The sequence below is a fragment of the Urocampus carinirostris genome, chromosome 18 (genome assembly GCF_059441175.1).
Source record: "Urocampus carinirostris isolate Australia breed hairy pipefish chromosome 18, RoL_Ucar_1.0, whole genome shotgun sequence".
Taxonomy (NCBI): domain Eukaryota; kingdom Metazoa; phylum Chordata; class Actinopteri; order Syngnathiformes; family Syngnathidae; genus Urocampus; species Urocampus carinirostris.
In genome coordinates this window covers 29,662,191-29,681,496 of record NC_142366.1, presented here as the reverse complement: position 1 = coordinate 29,681,496, position 19,306 = coordinate 29,662,191, and the positions used below count along the sequence as shown (strand labels likewise).

The following is a 19,306-nucleotide window of genomic DNA, read 5'->3' as shown; positions in this document are numbered from 1 at the left end:
GGTTTTACACATTGAATCCATCCATCCATCCATTATCTGCACCGCTTATCCTCAGTAGGGTCGCGGGGGTGCTGGAGCCCATTCCAGCTATCTTCGGGCAGGGGACACCCCAAAGACAACTCACTCGCTCATTCACACCTAGGGACAATTTGGACCGGCTAATCAACCTAACATGCATGTTTTTGGAATGTGTGAGGAAACCGGAGTGCCCGGAGGAAACCCATGCAAGCACGAGGAGTACATGCAAACTCCACACAGGATGTTCAATCTCATGACCTCAGAATTGTGCCGCACATGCGCTAACCAGTGCGCCGCCGTTCTTCCTACATATTAAATTATAATTTTATATTCATGTCAAATGCTAAATCAGCATTTATTCCCCTATTTTCTGCAGGTCCAGAAGGTCTTGGGTTCAGCATCACCTCCAGGGACGTACCCGTCGGCGGCAGTGCCCCCATTTATGTTAAAAACATTCTTCCTCGGGGGGCCGCCATCCAAGACGGGAGGCTAAAGGCTGGAGACCGTCTTCTGGAGGTAAGGATATTAACGGTTGGAGCCGTCCCTATGTATTATTCAGAAGCTGATGTTTGTTATTACAAAGATTAAATAGGCTTTTAATGTTTTGGATACCTTCCAAATAAGTTATACTAATGACTTCTTAATGGCTTTTATTTTATTTTTTTATCACAGACTTTAAAATGGGTCTAATGAGCACTCTATTTAATCCCAATTATTTTGCCTGGGGATCCGTTTGTTAGGACCAACACTAATATGAGTGTATATACAATTAATGGTTATTTCCTGGTATGTCTTCCTTTTATTTTAAATAGTTGTTTATCAAACAGTTTACTGTAAGTCAATGTTTGGGTTTTCTCAAGACATTGTCCAATTTTATCTAATTTGTGACTACAAACTGATAATTATTCACAAGGTGTGTAGTTATTGAGGAACTATGGGATCTTCTTGTCATCAGCAGAATAACTGTAATAGTCTTCTGTATCCAGTAGTTGGCAACAGATTGTCACTCTAATATTTTTTCTGAATCAAATTGAATTTGACTTTCACCATTGTCCTTAATAGCAACGTGATGAACATCGTTTGCAACACAATTCCATAAAAAACGCATAATAAAGGAACAATAACAAATAAAACAATATCTGGGAAAAAAAGCAAAACATATTTACAAGGTTGTGTTTAGAGACTGGTCTAAGTTGTAAAAATAGTACAATGAAAAGTAGTGCAATAGCATTTAGCAGCAACATAAATTCCCAAATAAGTCGATATAAATATAGAAATTCACGGTTTTCCATGTATAGGCAAAATGTTGCAGTGGGAATGGCTCTGATGAGGTCAATCGGGTACATGATTGTACCCATATTTTGGAGTTTTGTTTAAGCTTTGACTGCCCTTACCCGCTTTTACTATGATTTAAGAGGTTTTTTTGTAATCATTTTTTAAAACGTTCCACTGAAAGATAATATCGCTCATTTTAAGTATTTTTTCTTTATTTTACCAAATCAAGTGCAATAAATAAGTATGAAATATAGAAACAAATGGTGGAAACCAGGTTAAAACTAATCCCACACTTTATACAAAACTACTAGTACTGGGTTTAAATTATACCCTCTCTTGACAATTTCAACTAAAAATAATGAAATAAGAGCTATTAATCCATATCTTTTTTTTGCTTTTGTATCTTAAATATTTTTTCCCTTTTTTTTTCAAAATAAACAGCCTTGGCACCCAAAAGGTCGGGAAACAGTAGTTAATACTATCCTCAATTGAATGCATCAAATCAAATTACAGTATTTTGTGCACTATAAGGTGCACCGGATTAAAAGGCCAACCCCAAAAAACTGATTATATTCGCAAGGCACACAGAATTAAAATGATAGTAAGTGCTACGGTTCCACAGAAAATATAAAGTACCATATTTGTGCATTGATTGATCAGTCGGAATATATCACTCTTATCAATTGCACAACATCGGAATGGCTTTTCATTTATTGTCTGCATCCCTTATGGGTTAGTGGTGCTCTCCCCGCCGCGATCCAGGCTCAATTTGCGTTTTATCCGAGGGTTCGCAATTGTGTACAACCATTTGTGTCCATAGCAACTTGAACGTTCAGATTCTGTGTTCTTACCATTCCAATCCTATCCCTGTTGCCACAAGTTTTATGCAATTGTGGTCAGCGATAAGAAATATCGACTGATCAACACTTGGCAAATATGGTAACACATTTCCAATTTTGTCCACATAAAAAGGCGCACCGGATTATAAGGCACGCGTTCAAATTTTTTGGGTTTGCCATATAGTCGGGAAAATATGGTAAACCTTGTTTGGGATTTTGTTTTGGGATACAATAATCCATAAGTGCTACATGGATTTGCTGCAGGTCGGAGGAGTGGACCTGAATGGCAAGACCCAAGAAGAGGTGGTGGCTTTACTCCGGGCTGCACCAATGGGTGGCACAGTCAATCTGTTAGCGAGTCGCCAGGAGGACCCCTTGCTGCCTCGGGAAGTGGTGAGTACCCCAGTTCATCAAGGGATAAGCAATAGCTACTAATCCGCTCGCAGAGATGCCCGTATATATGGGGTTCCCCCGTTTACTTTGGACTTCGGTTATCGCTGTTTCACACAGATTTTTGAATTCATTACTATTATTTATGATTTTTTTTTTCTTGTCATTGATATCAACGTATCCGAATCAAAAGAAACTGGGAAGGATGTGACTGCTAGCTTTTAGCGACTCGTTACATTGAAAAACATTCATCAATTAAATCGGACTCTCAGGAAAGTCAGATGATTGCATTACATGGTGATCACCAAAGGGGTGCTGTGGGCATTATTAGATCTGGGAATCGACTAAGGTGGCATTGGTAGGGAAATGGCCAGGATGCATGGCCGGCCTACTGCTAAGGCTAGGCTAACTCTCCTAAGCCACCGCTTGCGAACTTGGCTAATCACCAATGCCAGATCCATTATCTGTGACACATATGACCTGGATCTACAATTTGTGGAAAAACGCTTCATTCAGGACAGTTGTATTTCAATCAGCGCTAAGAATTGACTTAATCGAAGCCACAATGCTAGCGTGCAGCTAGCCAGCCACTCTCTAAATCGTGTTCTTGTACCGAAGGGAGAAGCCCTCCAATTTCGCTGCACTTTTGTATTATGAAAATAAAGACCATTTATTTAACCCAGGGGTGTCCAACCTTTTCAGAAAGCGTTCCAGATTTGGTAGGATGAAAATGTTTGAGGACTGACTATTCAGCCTTGCGATCTTTGAACAGTTCTCCCTCTCCGTGAAAGGTTTGCAGTGCTTGCCGATCAGTGCTGCAACCTCGTCGCTCGCCTTTGTAGCATTTTCATTTGACGGTCAGGGTCTCGTAAAAAAAAATGCTGCAGTGCATTTAAAACAGCTTCTGGTTGCTTAGTCTTTTGAAAGTGTTTGTTTCCAGTTACCTTTTTGTAGTCTGCATGTTTCGCCTGGCAGTGCTTCTCGATATGATATTCTTTAAAAATAGCCACCGTCCTTTGGCAAATTAGGTAGACACAATTGTTGCAGATCTCTGTGGAAAAAAATACTCAAATTTTACCTCTCCTGGAAGTGGTGCCCTCACAGTCAACTTTTTTTTTTTTTTTTTTTGATATACAGTCGCCATGTTTGAAATATAGTCTGCTAAAATTTTCTCGGAAAGCCAAGGTCAAGGTGGCCAAAGGGATACTGCCATTACCTGGTGAAAGGGTGAATTTGTATTTTTTATAATGTAGTCAACAATACTGGCAAACAACATATCATTCGTTCATGACCGTGGTCAGAGGCCAGCAAAAAATTGATCACGGGCCATAACTGGCCCCCGCGCCAGACTTTTAACATGCCCAATTTAACGGCAATTCTGTGCGCTATGTATTTGTTGATCTATAGTCATTTTGTTACAGTCATATACACTCAGTCAGTAATGATCTCGAGGTAAGTTTGCTCTTGGGGTGGTTTTAGCTGTTGTGACGCTACTTGGCGGATTTTCAATTTTTTGCGGGTGGTTCCGCTCGCTTTAACCGCGATAATTAAGGGATTTCTGGACATTCTCCGCTTTATAAATAACAATATTGCATGGACAGAAAGGCGTGATGTTTTGGCACTTTCCACATGGGCACGCCTACTGTACCACATGCTGCACACGCAGGGTGACTTTGGCTGTCACATAGCAGATGGTGGAGGCTACCGCCCTGTTTCTCTCCATCCTCAAGAGCTCTGAAAGCAGGCTCCCTTGTCAGAGCAACAGACTTTAAGCCCCCGACGCTACAACCTTACTCGGCCTTGTGTCTGTAATGGATAGAGCCCATCTTACAATTCATTTATCTATCCATCTACCCTGGTCATATCCCTCAAGAGGGGTGACCGACAGCAAGACAAACTCATACACAATAAACCAAGGACATAAAATAGGGAAACGGTAGCAAAAAAGACACACCAAAATGTTTTTGGACCATGGCCAACCCAAATGCCCTAAAAACCAAGAAGTTAAGCACTTCGGGACCCAAGTTTTGGTCATGCTTTCGTCCCTCCAGATGAAACTGGACACAAGAAAGCGGCCATGTCACTCGGGTAAGGGTGACACAAATCATTATTCCGTTCAACAGCAGGGCCTGATAGTTTTCACTGGTTTACCCCTGCCGCATCATACAGGTGCCCTGCCCCCATCCCCTTAGAACGCGGCCAAACATCCTACTATCCTTTTACAATCATTCCTATCACCAACAAGAGCTCTAGCTTCCCCTAGATTTAGACCTCTTTCCTGCAGTGCACTCATAACACCATCCATCCACGTTAATTGCGGCCTTCCTCTTGATCTCCTTCCATTTACTTCTGCTCTGTAGATCCTCTTCAACATTCGCTCCTCATCCATCATCTCCATGTGTCCAAACCAATCGAGTACTCTCACATGCTTGCTCAGTTCATCCTAGTTATTAGTACGGTTAAATTAACGGGATCAAACTTAGGGTCTGCGGGCTAAAATTTGTCTTTCAGGGTGTCCCATGTGGCCCACACAAAGCTTATTAGCAAGTTGATGAACTTACTTGTTAATATATGTTGATCAAAGATAGGTCAAGGTGGCCGCTAAATTAAAATGTATTGGGAACAAAGGCTCTAAAATTCTCAGAATGTCTTCTTCTTGATATTACTTATTTTCTTTACGTTACACACCAAACCAGTCATTCAATATAGAATCATGTATTTACCATTTATTTTATTTAAGACTCAAGGTAACCAAACCATAAAGCTTAAGGCAACCGAACCAATTCAGTTTCTTGTTAGCGGATGCCCAGATATGTCAGTGATGCGCGTGACGTGCAATAGGTCACTTCCCGAGCTGTTTGACTCTCCTCAGGCATGAACAAATTTCAAAGTAGCTCTTATGAAAAAAATGACAGTTAAATTATCTCCGCACTCTTTGTTTCTGGGTTCAGCCAACTTTTCCAAGAAGAGCGCGGCCGTGAGTTATATTTTTCATTACTTACTCGGGAGATTACACTTTTCTTCCGCTCAGTCTACCCCCCGTTATTTGTCTTCCCACTTTCCGTGACGCATTTCTCTGCACTGCCTTCACAAATCTCAATAATCCCGACGAGTATGTTCATAAAAATCAGATAAGGAGGCCAAAGCTCTGTCAGTGACAGTTATTGCAAAAAATGGGACAAAAGCATAGTGGGTAATTGCTATGTGTGAGTGTGTGTGTGTGAGCCCGCGTATGAGAGGAAGCAATTATGTTTGAATTTGTAGCATATGTTTCAAAGCTCACAGACATTTAAAGGTTTGCTTTTTTTTGATTGACACAAACCTGCTCATGTTGAATGCAGTGCTCAAAATTCGGTCGTAGCGGAAGCATTCTTAGCTATTACTGTATTTTTTTCCCAGCAGTTTGCCTTTGCTCAACATGTTGGGATTATCTCGCAGTTGCAGCATGTTTTGGTTTTGACTTCAATTACTGTTGGGGGTTGTTATTATTAGTATTTGTGTAACTCTCGGTGTGTTAAAAAAAAGTTTATTTAGTTTTTAACACAGAAGCAACTTTTTACTTACAAAAAGAATAAAATGTAGGATAAAAGTTTGCCCAAAATCACTGCCTGTTAATTGTAATTTGTGGGTCGGTGCTCTTTTTGTGGCAATGTACTATTTTTATATTGGCCTTCTGTTTGAGTATGATATAGACTGTTGTGCACCGTTGTGGAATGCAACATTGCCCTCTGCTAAAACATATATAGTTGAGTTTATAAATTACTTTTGGAAAATGTGCTTCAAATGGTCCTCCGCCGTGGTAAAAAGTGGCCAAAAAAAGCGTTCTGACTATTTTCTCAACCGCATCAAGCTTTCTTATTCCAGCAACCATATTGAATGGATGCCCGAGATATTGAACAATAAAAATGTCAAAGTTCTTAGCGCGCTGGAGATACGGTATAGTATCTTTACAAAGGAACTAGCAAGTGGAAGCCGGATTTCCTCTTCAGGGTGGATGCTAGGTGCCCTCTCACATCCCACCACACTCCGGTAGTGGCGGAAAGAAGCACCTGTACTCGAAAAAAAGGTGCACACGATACAAAATCTAACTGACAGCAATGTCCGGATATTTTTTAAAATCCAGGAAAAAATGTTCATATCTAGCGTTTTTCTTAAGTTTAATGGTCGTAAATAGGGGAGCGTCTGTACATGTTCAAGCTTGAAATGTTTGAGTTACTATCCATCCATCTTCCGTGCAGCTTATGCTCAGTAGGGTCGTGGGGGTGCTGGAGCATATGCCAGTCGTCTTTGGGTAGTGGGGGACATACCTTGAACTGGTCACGAGTTATTTGCAGGGTACATAGACACATACAACTTATTCGCTCCGTCACGCCTAAGGACAATATAGACCAGCTAAATAACCTGACATGCATGGAATGTGGAAGGAAACTGGCACGGGCATGGGGAGAACATGTAAACACCGCACGGGTAGGCTGCGGTACCTGGAATTGAACCCTGGACCGTGGGGCTTGCGCTAACCACCCAGCCACGTGCCACCCTAGATTTTTTTTTTTTACTATTTTTTAGCATAATTTTAAAATTAAGTTATTGTACTAATATACAAAAGAGATATTTGTTTGTGTTTTTTAACACAATCTTTTAAGTGCACTGAATGGTTCAGGGCAGCACGGCGGCGCAGTGGTTGGCGCTTGTGCGGCACAGTTCTGAGGTCATGAGATCGAACCTCCTGTGTGGAGTTTGCATGTTCTCCCCGTGCTTGCGTGGGTATCTCCGGGCACTCCTGTTTACTCTAAAAACATGCATGTCAGGTTAATTGGCCTAACCATATTGTCCCTAGGTGTGAATGAGCGAGTGAATTGTCTGTCCCTGTGTGCCCTGCGATTGGCTGGCCAACCAATTCTTGGTGTCCCCTGCCTACTGCCCGAAGATAGCTGGGATTGGCTCCAGCACCCTCGCGCCCCTACTGAGAATAAGCGGTGCAAATAATGGATGGATGGATGAATGGTTCAGATTTGTGATGCATGAACAATGGAGAATACTATTTAAAACCTCTCCTCTATTAAAAAGGCATTAGGCATCACCGTTACATCACCGTTTTTTAAAAATCAATGTCTGAACAAACGGGCTTGTGGAGTTCCTGTCCTAAAAAGAACGAGCCACACAAGAGCAATTAAACAGTACATTAAAATCTCCTTGAATGATCATATCAGACTTGTCACTGATCCATTAGCAGCTATATCTGCCAAGCAATGAGAATCTTAATTGCACAATTAATAGCGGCCCCTGATTGATGTGACAGATGAATTAACGGCCTCTGTGAATGTCGGGCATGCGTCGGACCAACGCACGACAGTGATGCTGATAATTATAGTGGGATGGTGGCCAGTTTCACGTGCCAACCCCGCCGGCCTGGTTTTAAATCCACCATATCACGGTTTAACAGCTGCACAGTGATTGTAGAAGATCGGTGCAATAAATAATCATGACTTGAAACTGTTGCTCATAGTCACTTAAATTTCAACGTATAGTCTTATGGACTCTGTCTAGAATGGTGGTTCTTAAGCCTGTTGGAGGTACCAAACTCCAGCAGTTTCTTAGGTGTATTCATTGAACCCTACTTTAGTGTAAAATAAAACACTACTTTAAAAAAACAAAAAAATAAGACATATAGACCCCCTTGCTTTGTTCATCACTGGTTCACTGCATTGCAGATTTTGAATTGAATTGTCTTTATTGCCACTGATATCACCGTATTGTGCATTTTGTTCTGCAGCAGACAACAAATATCACAGGGGCAGGTTCGGGAGGGCATTGTGTGTTGGGTGGGTGTGACTGCCTGTGTGAGCGAGGCTGATGTATGCTGTCAATCAAACAGAGCGGCGGGCGCACAGGTCAATATGTCCACCGAAACAAATTGCTAAGCAACAACTAGTATTTTACCAGTGTGTTTGATTGAAATAAAAATTAAAAAATAAATAAAAGTCGGAAAGGTGCAAAGAAATTGCAATCACCAGTGGGTGCTTTGTGGAATCGACTGAAGCAGCATTGAAAGGGAAAGAAATAGCAAAGTTGCAGGGCTGGCCCACTGCTACGGCTAGGCTAACAACTCTCTTAAGCCACCACTGCAGAACTCGGCTTGTCACCAATGCCGGATTCATTACCCACAAAATGCCCTGGAGCTACAACTCATGGAAAACTGGTTGTCTTCTTATCACAGTGGAGACCTGGCTCAATTCAATGATATTTGAGGCTATTGCCAGCCACTCTCTAAATTGCTTTCTTACAACTCATCCAATTTGGTTTACTTTTGTATGATGCAATCTCATTTTATTGTTTTTCTTATTCTTTTTGTGTATTTATTTTTGTTGAGGGGGGTAAGTTCTTTACAAGAACCAGTAAATATTTTATTGTTTAGACATTTGTGTAGTCCCTATGCATTTTCTCTATGCATATGCGTACTCCAGTCAGGTCCCTTTTGTTTTGTAGTTGCTACATTTGTTACAGTGTGTACAGCGTGTATTATTCAACTCCTTTGAGTTGGGAAAATAACATCATTTATAAATGTAAAAAATAAAATTATATATATATATATATATATATATATATATATATATATATATATATATATATTTAAATACCAAGCAAAATTAGTTGAGAAATTTGCAATTGTTTTACATTTCATCAGCCTTACCTAGAGGGAGCTGACATGATAGTCTGTCGTCTTGCTGCTATGGGTACCCCAAAAACTCGCGAGAGGCTGAGCAAAACTTAGTCTCCTTAGTTTGTTTGTATTCTTCTCTGTTCTTTTTAGCACTCAGTTTTACAATACAGCGGCATCTAATGGTCAAATAATATACAGCCCTTTGAATGATATTGTTTTGCACTAATTACAAGTGTGACACTAATGCACTCTGCATTAAAATTAAAAATAGAAAAAAGAAAAAAAATCACATCTCTGGTGTTAATATAATTGGACTTGCTGGAGAATATCCTCACTGTTCTTGTTAATTAGGTGATAGAGACTTAACATTTGATTTTCTCTCCAGGCTCGATGAATAAATCAATGCAGTTTAGCTTTGCACAAACCTTGAGAAATAAGATGTCACTTAGTCGAATTACAAGGTAAATGTTATTAAAAGAAAGAAAAAAGACAATGTTGGACGCTGTTGTAGTGAAAGGCATGTATGTTTGAAATAGCAATGCTTCTTTTGTTCATGCACTGACATCGATGGCTATAGAAGTGTAATAAATGTAAGCCTCTGTGACATACAGATACAAATCCAACCTGGAATGTTGTTGCAGTCTAGTTGTGAAAGTTTGAGTGCAGCATATGTCAAAACAAACTTCTTTTTTTTTTTTTGAAGCCTCGCATGACACATTGTTTCTGCCTTATGATTTTGGCATTGTGATCAAAGCGGTGGAGATGCAAAACCGACTCTGTCATAATCAAACATAATCCTCCAAGTGCTATCGAAGACCGTACCGAGCGCAAAGTACCGGCGCCACCTGTTTTCATTTAGCACTTTTAAGCAGCTGTTCCGATAATTGTGTTTGCTGTCAGTGCAAAGAATGGGAGGTGGCACCGCCGCATCATCCCATGCTGACAAACAAGGTTGTTAAAGGCCACTTGCTGTGACGCTTTCCCCAGATGAGGCTTCATTGTGCTTCAACAACACAAAAAGGCTTGAAGTGTGTATAGGAGTTTATACACTATGGCTAGAGAGGTCCATTTCACCAATGTGGATTGCATGGGTTGCTCACTGACTCGGTGATTTGTATCTGGTGAGGTAAAGTCAGATTTACAAACCAATGAACTTGCATCTCATTGATCATATGATTGGTCAAGCAAGAAAGCATTGTGCAAACAGTAGCATATATAAAAGTTGAATTGACTTGTTAATAAAGTCTACGTGCTTCTCCTTTTGAAAAAAAAAGCATCAACAGATAATTCTCCATTATGGAAAAGGAAAATGTGAGGTCTAAAAAGCAGACCATTGACGTGTGGGAGAGCTATAAATTGGCTAACGGTAAAAGAAAAATCAGGCAAAGACTTATGTTATAATATCATATATATCACCTAATGGAAGCATCTAAATGCTGAAAAGAAGGGGGGCAATTACTGAGCCCTGCGGAACACCACAGGTAACACTAAAGGGCTCAGATGTCATTTCACCATATTTAACACAGTGCGTCTTATCTGAGAGGTAGGATCTGAACCATGAGAAGACGGTTCCTGAGAGACCAATCCATTTTTTCAACCGTTCTAGTAAGATATTATGGTCCACAGTGTCTAAGGCAGCACTAAGGTCCAACGGCAACAAGAGTGATGTATCCACCCAAATCTGAATGAGAAATTCAAAAGAACGATTCCACAAATGTTTAATATGCACTAGACAGAAACTCATCTCCTATCGGAAACCCTGAACCATATCTTGGGTAACAGTCTCCAGCAGATTACAATTTTTTTTCACCCCATTTTATATACAAATGATCTGCTCGCGAGTTTGTACAGTGAAATGCATATATTTATCTTAATAATTATTAATATTCAAAGGATCAAATTTTCGGAATCGGCTCGTATAATGAGGGCTACGGAGATAAAAACGGTACACGGGCCGCAAATGGTTCCCACGCCGCACATTGGACTCCCTCGCTCTAGCCTCTTTGTCAGGAAATATCAGCCTGCCTGAGATAATTTGTGTTACAATGCTCTTGGCACATTTTGCAATTACACCCATGGCTGACTCTTTTGAATTTATTCCCAATGACCTTTATGTCACCGAATGAGGCCAAGTGTGGAAGGGAAGTTTCAAACGGTGTTAATTGTTTTAGGCATTGAGGTGCAGTGAACTCACATTTGTGAGCAAAAAGAACTAATTGTGATTCATTTGCCTCGTTTCCCCTCCGCCGAGCCACTCTTGCTTCCTCGCACCTGTCCTTTGCACCTGAAGTCGGGTGGAAACACAATAAAAAGGCCAGTTAAGCGGAGAGAGTGGCCTTTTTATGGACTAATGAGCAACATTTCCATGGATTTGTACTTCTTGGTTCACCTGGTTGCATGCCATCGCCCACAAATTTGAATTGATCGAGTTTTTTTTCATGACAGTGTTTGTGTGGGGAGTAAATCAATTATCTTCGAAGTTGCATTCATTGTGACATTTTCCTGTCTGTTAATTTTTGATTTACGTTAAACGACTAAGACATTATATATATACAAGGTTGGCTAGGGTTACTTTAACTTGATTACTTTCAATTACTTTTAGATTACTCCAATACCAAATATGCTAATAAAAGACAAAATAAACTAAATATGAATAAAATGATGACTCACAACACGTGGTAAGCTTTCTTTCCTGGCTTTGATCTCTTTGATCTCTGGCAAAACTAACATACAATGCGACAGAAACAAAATGAAAATAAATCCAAACAAATTGCCAACATCATTTTTGCCATTCCATGTATTCCGTTACTTCCCGAGCCTGCACAAAATGTAGTCATTTTATTCATATTTAGTTTATTTTCTATTTCATTAGCATATTTGTGATTGGAGTAATCCAAAAGTAATTGAAAGTAATCAAGTTGAAGTAACCCTACCCTACCCTGTATATATATATATATATATATATATATATATATGTATAATACAATACATAATAAATAAATAAATAAATAGAATATACTTTATTATTATTGTTACAAAATGGGTCTAACATATTGTGACAACGAAATTGGACGTGGCACTCCAGTTACACATTTAACCTTAAAGATGAAAAAATATGAAAATATAATTCACACAATATTTGCACAAGAAAGTGTGGGTATGTTGAGGCAGAATATATTTCCATTGGGTGTTTACATACAGTTTTGGGATCGTATTAGTGCAATATGTGGTAGTGCAAAATAGGCAACATTTTGCAAAGTGAGCATAGGCATGAATACAATTTTACATCTGTATGAGGTGTGTGGAGTTTGAATGTTCTTCCCGTGCTTGCGTGGGTTTCCTCCGGGTAGTCCGGTTTCCTCCCACATTCCAAAAACATGCATGTCAGGTTAATTGGCCGGTCCAAATTTTCCCTAGGTGTGAATGGAGAAGTAAGTTGTCTGTCTCTGTGTGCTCTGCGACTGGCTGGCAACCAGTTCAGGGTGTCCCTGAACTGGTTGCCAGCTCCCCCGCGACCCTACTGAGGATAAGCGGTGCAGATAATTGATGGATGGATATTTGTAATGATGTCCTTAGGAATCCGGACTTGCACTTGGTGTTAAGACAGTCCTCATTAGTCACTCCACAATAAGGAATATGTTTTGTGCACACAGCCCCTCGCAGTGATACTTCCAGTAAAAACATGTACTTTCAAGAGCTACACATTTGAGCTAAACACGAGTAAAGCACTTGTTTCCAACGACGCTCGTTTTATGTGCTGCACTCGGCAATGCTGCCAATAAGCGACTTTTCCAAGGCAGTCGTTTCCAGGTCGGTTCGGGCTGAGTTGTGCCGATGCAACAGGCCCTGTCAGGCTGCCTGATATCCTCATTCTAACCTTGCAGCCCTTTTTTCCTCTTCCTGTCTAATGAAAATGTTTCACTGCTCTCTCATCCCTCGCCTCGGCCCGCTATTCCCGGGACGCCGCTCTGAGTGGGCGGTTATTCTGTCATCATTGCGGAGGAGAGTGCACTTTCGAGCACTCACACACCTTAAACACGCACACTCGCTCGAATTTGACTGCGGCATGGAAGTCCATGTTTTCTCTACGTATTTCATTTTGACTGATTGATTGTTGCATGATGAGAATGAATAGAGAAGGGCCAGCAACAGCATCGGGCCTATATTATACATTTACAAAAGCAGTAAATAACAGTTGACTTATTGTGGCTTTCTTAAAGAAACACTTAAGAACTTTTAGTTTTGTGTTGCATATGACAGAACCATAGAGACAGAAATTGCAGTGTTTTGAAGTGTAGGGTGTATACTGCAGTGCAGTTGTGCATTTTTGTGTGGATACATGACTTATTTCCAAGATTCTTCTATCTCTCTCTATTTCTCTATCCGTCTCTCTTATCTCTATCCATTTATCTATCTCTATATCGCTCTACCTCTCTATCTCTACCTCTCTATATCTCTCTCTCTATCTATCTATCTCTGTTGCTCTCTCTCTCTCTCTCTCTCTCTCTCTCTCTCTCTCTCTCCCTATCTCTCTATCTGTATCTATTGCTCTATATCTCTATCTCTTTCTATCTTTCTTTCTATCCATCTCTCTCTCTCTTCTCTCTCTCTCTCTCTCTCTCTCTCTCTCTCTCTCTCTCTCTTTGTATCAGTCTCTATGTCTCTCTCTCTCTCTCTCTCTCTCTCTCTCTCTCTCTCTCTCTCTCTCTCTCTCTCTCTCTCTCTCTCTCTCTCTCTCTCTCTCTCTCTCTCTATGTCTCTCTCGACATCTCCCTATCTCTCTCTGTCTCTCTATCTATCTCTCAAGAGGGGTGACTGACACCAAGACAAACACATACAATAACAAAGAAAATTTAAAAAAGGGAAAAAAATAGCAATTTTTAGACCATGGCCAACCCATATGCCCAAAAACCCAAACAAGTTAGGCACCTCGGCACCCAAGTTGCTCATGCTTTTGTTCCTCCAAATGAAACGGGACAGGAGAAAGCTGTCATGTCACTCGGGTAAGGGTGACGCAAGACACTCTTCTGTTCAACAGCAGGGCCCGACAGATTTCACTGGTTTACCCCTGCTGCATCATACGGGTGCCCTGCCCGTCCTTTTGAACGCGTCCAACATCCCATTATCCTTTCACAACACCTCTCCACCATTCCTACCACCAAAGAGAGCTGTAGCTTTCACTAAATTTAGACCTCTTTCCTGCAGTGCACTCATAACACTATCCATCCACGTCAATTGCGGCCTTCCTCTTGGTCTCCTTCCATTGACTTCTGCTCTGTAGATCCTCTTCAACATTCGCTCCTCATCGTTCCTCTTCATGTGTCCAAAACAACCGAGTACTCTCTTATCCACATTCTTGCTCGGTTCCACGACGACTCCAGTTCTGTCTCTCACAATTTCATTTCTCAATCTATCCAATATTGTCGCTCCTAGATTGGATAGACTTTGGATTTATTGGCACCATGTTCCTTAGTGCCAATAAAATCGATACTCTTATACACACACCATTGAACTAGTTTAAAGCATTTGTTTACCTTTGCTTTGTGTTTTTGTTTAATTCTTTTTTTCAACACTCACCAAAGCTAACCATGGCTAAAATACATGGTAGTGTCGGTTAAGATCTAGTCTTCGATTTTGGGAATTGGTGCCCTTTCGTTTTTCCATAGTAAATCCATTTTTTTCCATTTGACCTTGAACTGGGTCTCCTGTATTCTTATTCGCAATGCTGTCCTCTCCATTACAACATATTCCTCCACAGTGCACACCCACTGCTCCACAGTGGGAAGCTCTTGTTTGTACTGTAGTCTTATTATTACTCTACTTTCTGTCAGAAGAACTTTTTTCCATGGTACTTGTCTTTTTTTACGTCAGCAGACAAATTAATATATGAACACAAGTTTAAAAAATATTCGTTTAAAACTGTAAAACCCCAATTATTTGTCCACTTTTATTTTGGCAGGGCAGAAGGCTCTTTCCCAAAAATGTAGAACTTGTATTGAACCTTGGGCTGGGTTTATTTTAACTTGAATATGTTTGATTTAATGTATGGTATATAAGGATACTATTATTAAATCACCTTTTTTTTCTTGTCATTTCTCAACATGTATTGCTTGTATTGATAATTGTAATCACCTACTTATGTCACGGTTGCCATGGCGCCCAATTGGCCCCGCCCGTGTGGCGTCGGCTGCAGCTTGACAGATTGGCTTCCCCACTATTTAAACCCTGTCCCGTCAATCTCCTTTTGTCAGTTCGTCTGCGAATCTCCATGTGTTCAAGGCAAGCCTTTTTGGACCCTGACCCCCGCCCGTCCCGTTTGCTCCCGTTTGTCTCCGGCTACAACCCGTTTTGATCCCGATCATGTCTGCTCTCACGTTCTGGCTTAAGACTCGTTTCTGACCCCGATCACGTCTGCTCTCCCGTTCTGGCTTCCGACTTGCTTCCGACCCCCGGCCACGTTTTTGCTCTCCTGTCCCGGCTACCGACTTGTTTTTTCCGTCTCCGACACCGCCATCGCTCGCCACGGAAGATCCACTTCCGTGTTTGGATCACAAGCCGAGTACGAGAGCGACCAGCTTCCCGCATCCAGCGAACACTGTTTTCATCGTTTCTTCAATAAAACGAGGTTTCCGTTCTGGTCCTGACAACTTATTATTAAAATGTTTCTTGATTCTTTGTTAAGTACACATTATAATTTAAAATAATTTGAAAAAAAATAGTATTTATTATTTTTAAATTGATATTATTATTATTGGTACCACTATTACAGTTATAATTGTTATTGAAGTCCCATTGAAAAAAAAATAGCTATTCTTGGCCAGACATAGTTCTAAATATACCTAATAAAAACTGTGAGATATTGTTTGACATTGAATGTGACATTGGCCTTCAAATTCCGTTCGGATTTTGTAAGGACTCTGGAAAGGATCATCGGCTGTCTTTTATTTTGAGGTGTGGCGGGACAGTGGGATTTAATGGATTTTGAGGTGCCCTGGGTCAGATTTTCCACAAAACCCATCTGGCTGGTAGTGCAGATGTGTTCCGAAATCAAAGGGGAATTGCGGAACAACAACGGCAACAAAAAGGGCTCGCCGGTATACCGTGTGTCGCTCAAAAGGACTCTCGGCTGAATGCACTGCTGCATCCTAATAACTCCTTACCACATGGAGGAAGAAAAAGGGACACCTTATGCTCTGTTTTTCCTTTCCCTGACGCTTAACACTCTATCCAAACAGCTCTGAGGGCACACACCTGGCGGCCATCCATCTGGCTTGCGTGCCATAGAGCATGTCGGTGTCCTGATACCAGTCCATTTAAATAGGTCCTGCAGTCAGGTCTCCCGGGTTGATTGCCCTCAATGTCATTCATCTTCAAATGGGCTTTATCAGGCCCATCACGGCATCACAGAACTGCTATCAAGGGCTGAAGGAAGAGAATGCAGCACACATAAATGGATTTTGGTAGTTTTTGGTGCTAATATTGGACAATGATGTTCAAGGATTGCAATAGTATCCATTAGGACAGGCATGTCAAACTCAGTTTGGCCCACGGGCCGGATCCAGACTTTGTTCTCAGTTGGGCCCGATCAGTAAAATGTCAACGCAAAATGTTTAGCTTTATTTTCCATTACTTTGCTTTAAGTCAAGTCATGTTTATTTGTGACGCCCTTAATCAGGGAGTCTTAAATGGCTGCACAGACCACAGATTATTGCAAACCACATACCGTATTTTCCGCACTATAAGGCGCACCTAAAAGTCTTATTTTTTTTCAAAAGCTGACCATGCGCCTTATAACACAGTGCGCCTTATATATGGCTCAATATTAAATTCGCAAGGTCTCGCAACTTACTCAACAGCCACCGACTCGATTTTATCCCGAACGTGGAGTAGTCCGCCGTGTATGCTGGGATTTATATACCGGCGTTTCATTGGCTAACCAATGTGTCAATCATCATTTGAATCGATCACTATTGGCTGAAGTTATTCGGAGCCTCGGATTGGCTAGATGGCCAAAACAAACCCTGCAATCGGCCGAGTTTAGCAATGGCGTAGCAAGTCCGCGGTGTATGCTGGGATTTATATACCGGCGTTTCATTGGCTAACCAATGTGTCAATCATCCGTTAAATCGATCGCTATTGGCTGAAGTTATTCGGAGCCTCGGATTGGCCAAAGGGCCAAAACAAACCCTGCAATTGGCCGAAAAAGATGTGTCAATCATCCGTTAAATCGATCGCTATCGGCTGAAGTTATTCGGAGCCTCGGATTGGCTAGATGGCCAAAACAAACCCTGCAATCGGCCGAGTTTAGCAATGGCGTAGCAAGCTTGCTAAAGTACGCCATAAAGACACATGTTTCATTAGTCTGTATTTGTAAATATTCTACTCTCCTGGATTTACTTCACTCACGGTTGTAAGAAGACCATGATTGCGTATCATTATTGAACGTGAGAACTTAGGTGAGTTATGCGGCTTTATATTTTCCCGGTATCTTGTTTTAGAACGATCTTGATGTTGCTGTGATGAGTTGAGTGAATTAAACTCAATTCCAAGTGTTTATTGTCATATGCACAGTAAAGTTGTGAGCGAAAAAGAAAATAGAAACATAGAAATGTTTGGCATTTCTTGAATCCCAAGACTTCAACCTTCCGAATGATATTTGAAATGACGCATTTAAGTGACATCGTACGGACACCGCATCCGCACGTGTCTACGACACGTATTTGCTTCTTTGCAAGCTTTGGGAATGTTAAGGGGGTAATCAGTTTGACTGAATCATCTGACTGTTTTGTCGACGTTCCCTTTGTAGCGCCTTATAATCCGGTGCGCCTTATCTATGGAAGATATAGGACCAAAAACTATTTTTTGGGGGTGCGCCCTATAACCCGGTGCGCCCTATAGTGCGGAAAACACGGTACTAATATTACACCATCCCCTGATCTAAAACCTACATGAGGGCAAATGATACACCGATATTGTCAACATAAAGGTTATTCATATGCTATATAATAGAAGTGTGTTTTAAGCTTAGATTTAAACATTTCCACTGAATCTCAGGGGGAAGAGCATTCCACAGCACTGGGGCCCGAATGGAAAACGCCCTTGAACCTGCGGATCTCTTCTTGGCTCTCGGGATCACTAGGAGACCAGCATTTTTAGAGTGAAGGCTCCGGACCGGAACATAGGGAGACATTAAATCTGAAAGATATGAGGGAGCAAGTCCATGCATGGTTTTGTTTACTACCAACAGAACCTTAAAATCACATCTCAAGCTAACAGGGAGCCAATGCAGGTTAGCTAAAATCGGGGTCATGTGATCAAACTTTCTTGTCTTAGTTAAAACCCTCGCTGCAGCATTTTGTACCATTTTTATCATTCAGCCTAGCCCTACAAATGATAGTCACACATTAAAAGGGATATTTTTCTGAGCACATTTATTCAAATTATGGAAACAAATAATGGTCATGTTTGACATTGAATGTGTTAAAACATTGTTTATTCTAACAGTCAAATAAATGCAGCTTTACATCTGAAACAACTCACCACTCTAAATGATTAAGGGCTATACTAATAAACATGACATTGCCATGATTACTCATTACACTAACCTGTGCCCGCTCGTTTGGCGCCAGCTGCTGCTGGTTACCTGAGTGGTTCCCTGACTTATTTAAGCTCAGTCCTTTCACTCGCCTGTTGTCAGTCCGTCAGTGAATCTGTTTTCACAAGGCAAGCATTTTTGACTGACTCCCGTCGGTCCATTTTGTCACCTGTTTTCCACTCGTCCGTTCCCGATTTCGCTGTTTGTCTCCACAACCCGTTTTTTGACCCTGACCACGTTTTGATCTCACGTCCCAGCTAACGACCCGTTTTTTTTACCCCGACCACGTTCTGATCTCCCGTCCCGGCTAACGACCTGTTTTCCGCCTAACAACGCTATGAACTCTCGCTCCGGAAGATCCTCTTCCACATTCGGAACACGCTCCAATCCCGTGAGTGTCTTGCTTCCCGCGTCTAGCGAGCACTGGGTCGCTGGGGCTGCCTTTCCTCTATATTTCAATAAACTTGTGAGTAACGTTACACATCTGGGTCCTCCTTCTGTTCTGGTCGTGACAGACTTCACAAGACT

At 41.2% G+C, this 19,306-nt stretch overlaps 1 protein-coding gene across 1 annotated transcript in view; it reads left to right on the top strand.

Moving 5' to 3' along the window:
• The window catches only part of LOC148348797 (partitioning defective 3 homolog), a 387,206-nt gene that overhangs the window by 148,613 nt on the left and 219,287 nt on the right, over positions 1 to 19,306 (top strand). The window contains exons 11-12 of the mRNA XM_088322738.1: positions 395 to 534; positions 2,397 to 2,525. Of these exons, the coding sequence (XP_088178864.1) occupies positions 395 to 534; positions 2,397 to 2,525 (269 nt within the window). The remainder of the gene's footprint in view (positions 1 to 394; positions 535 to 2,396; positions 2,526 to 19,306) is intronic.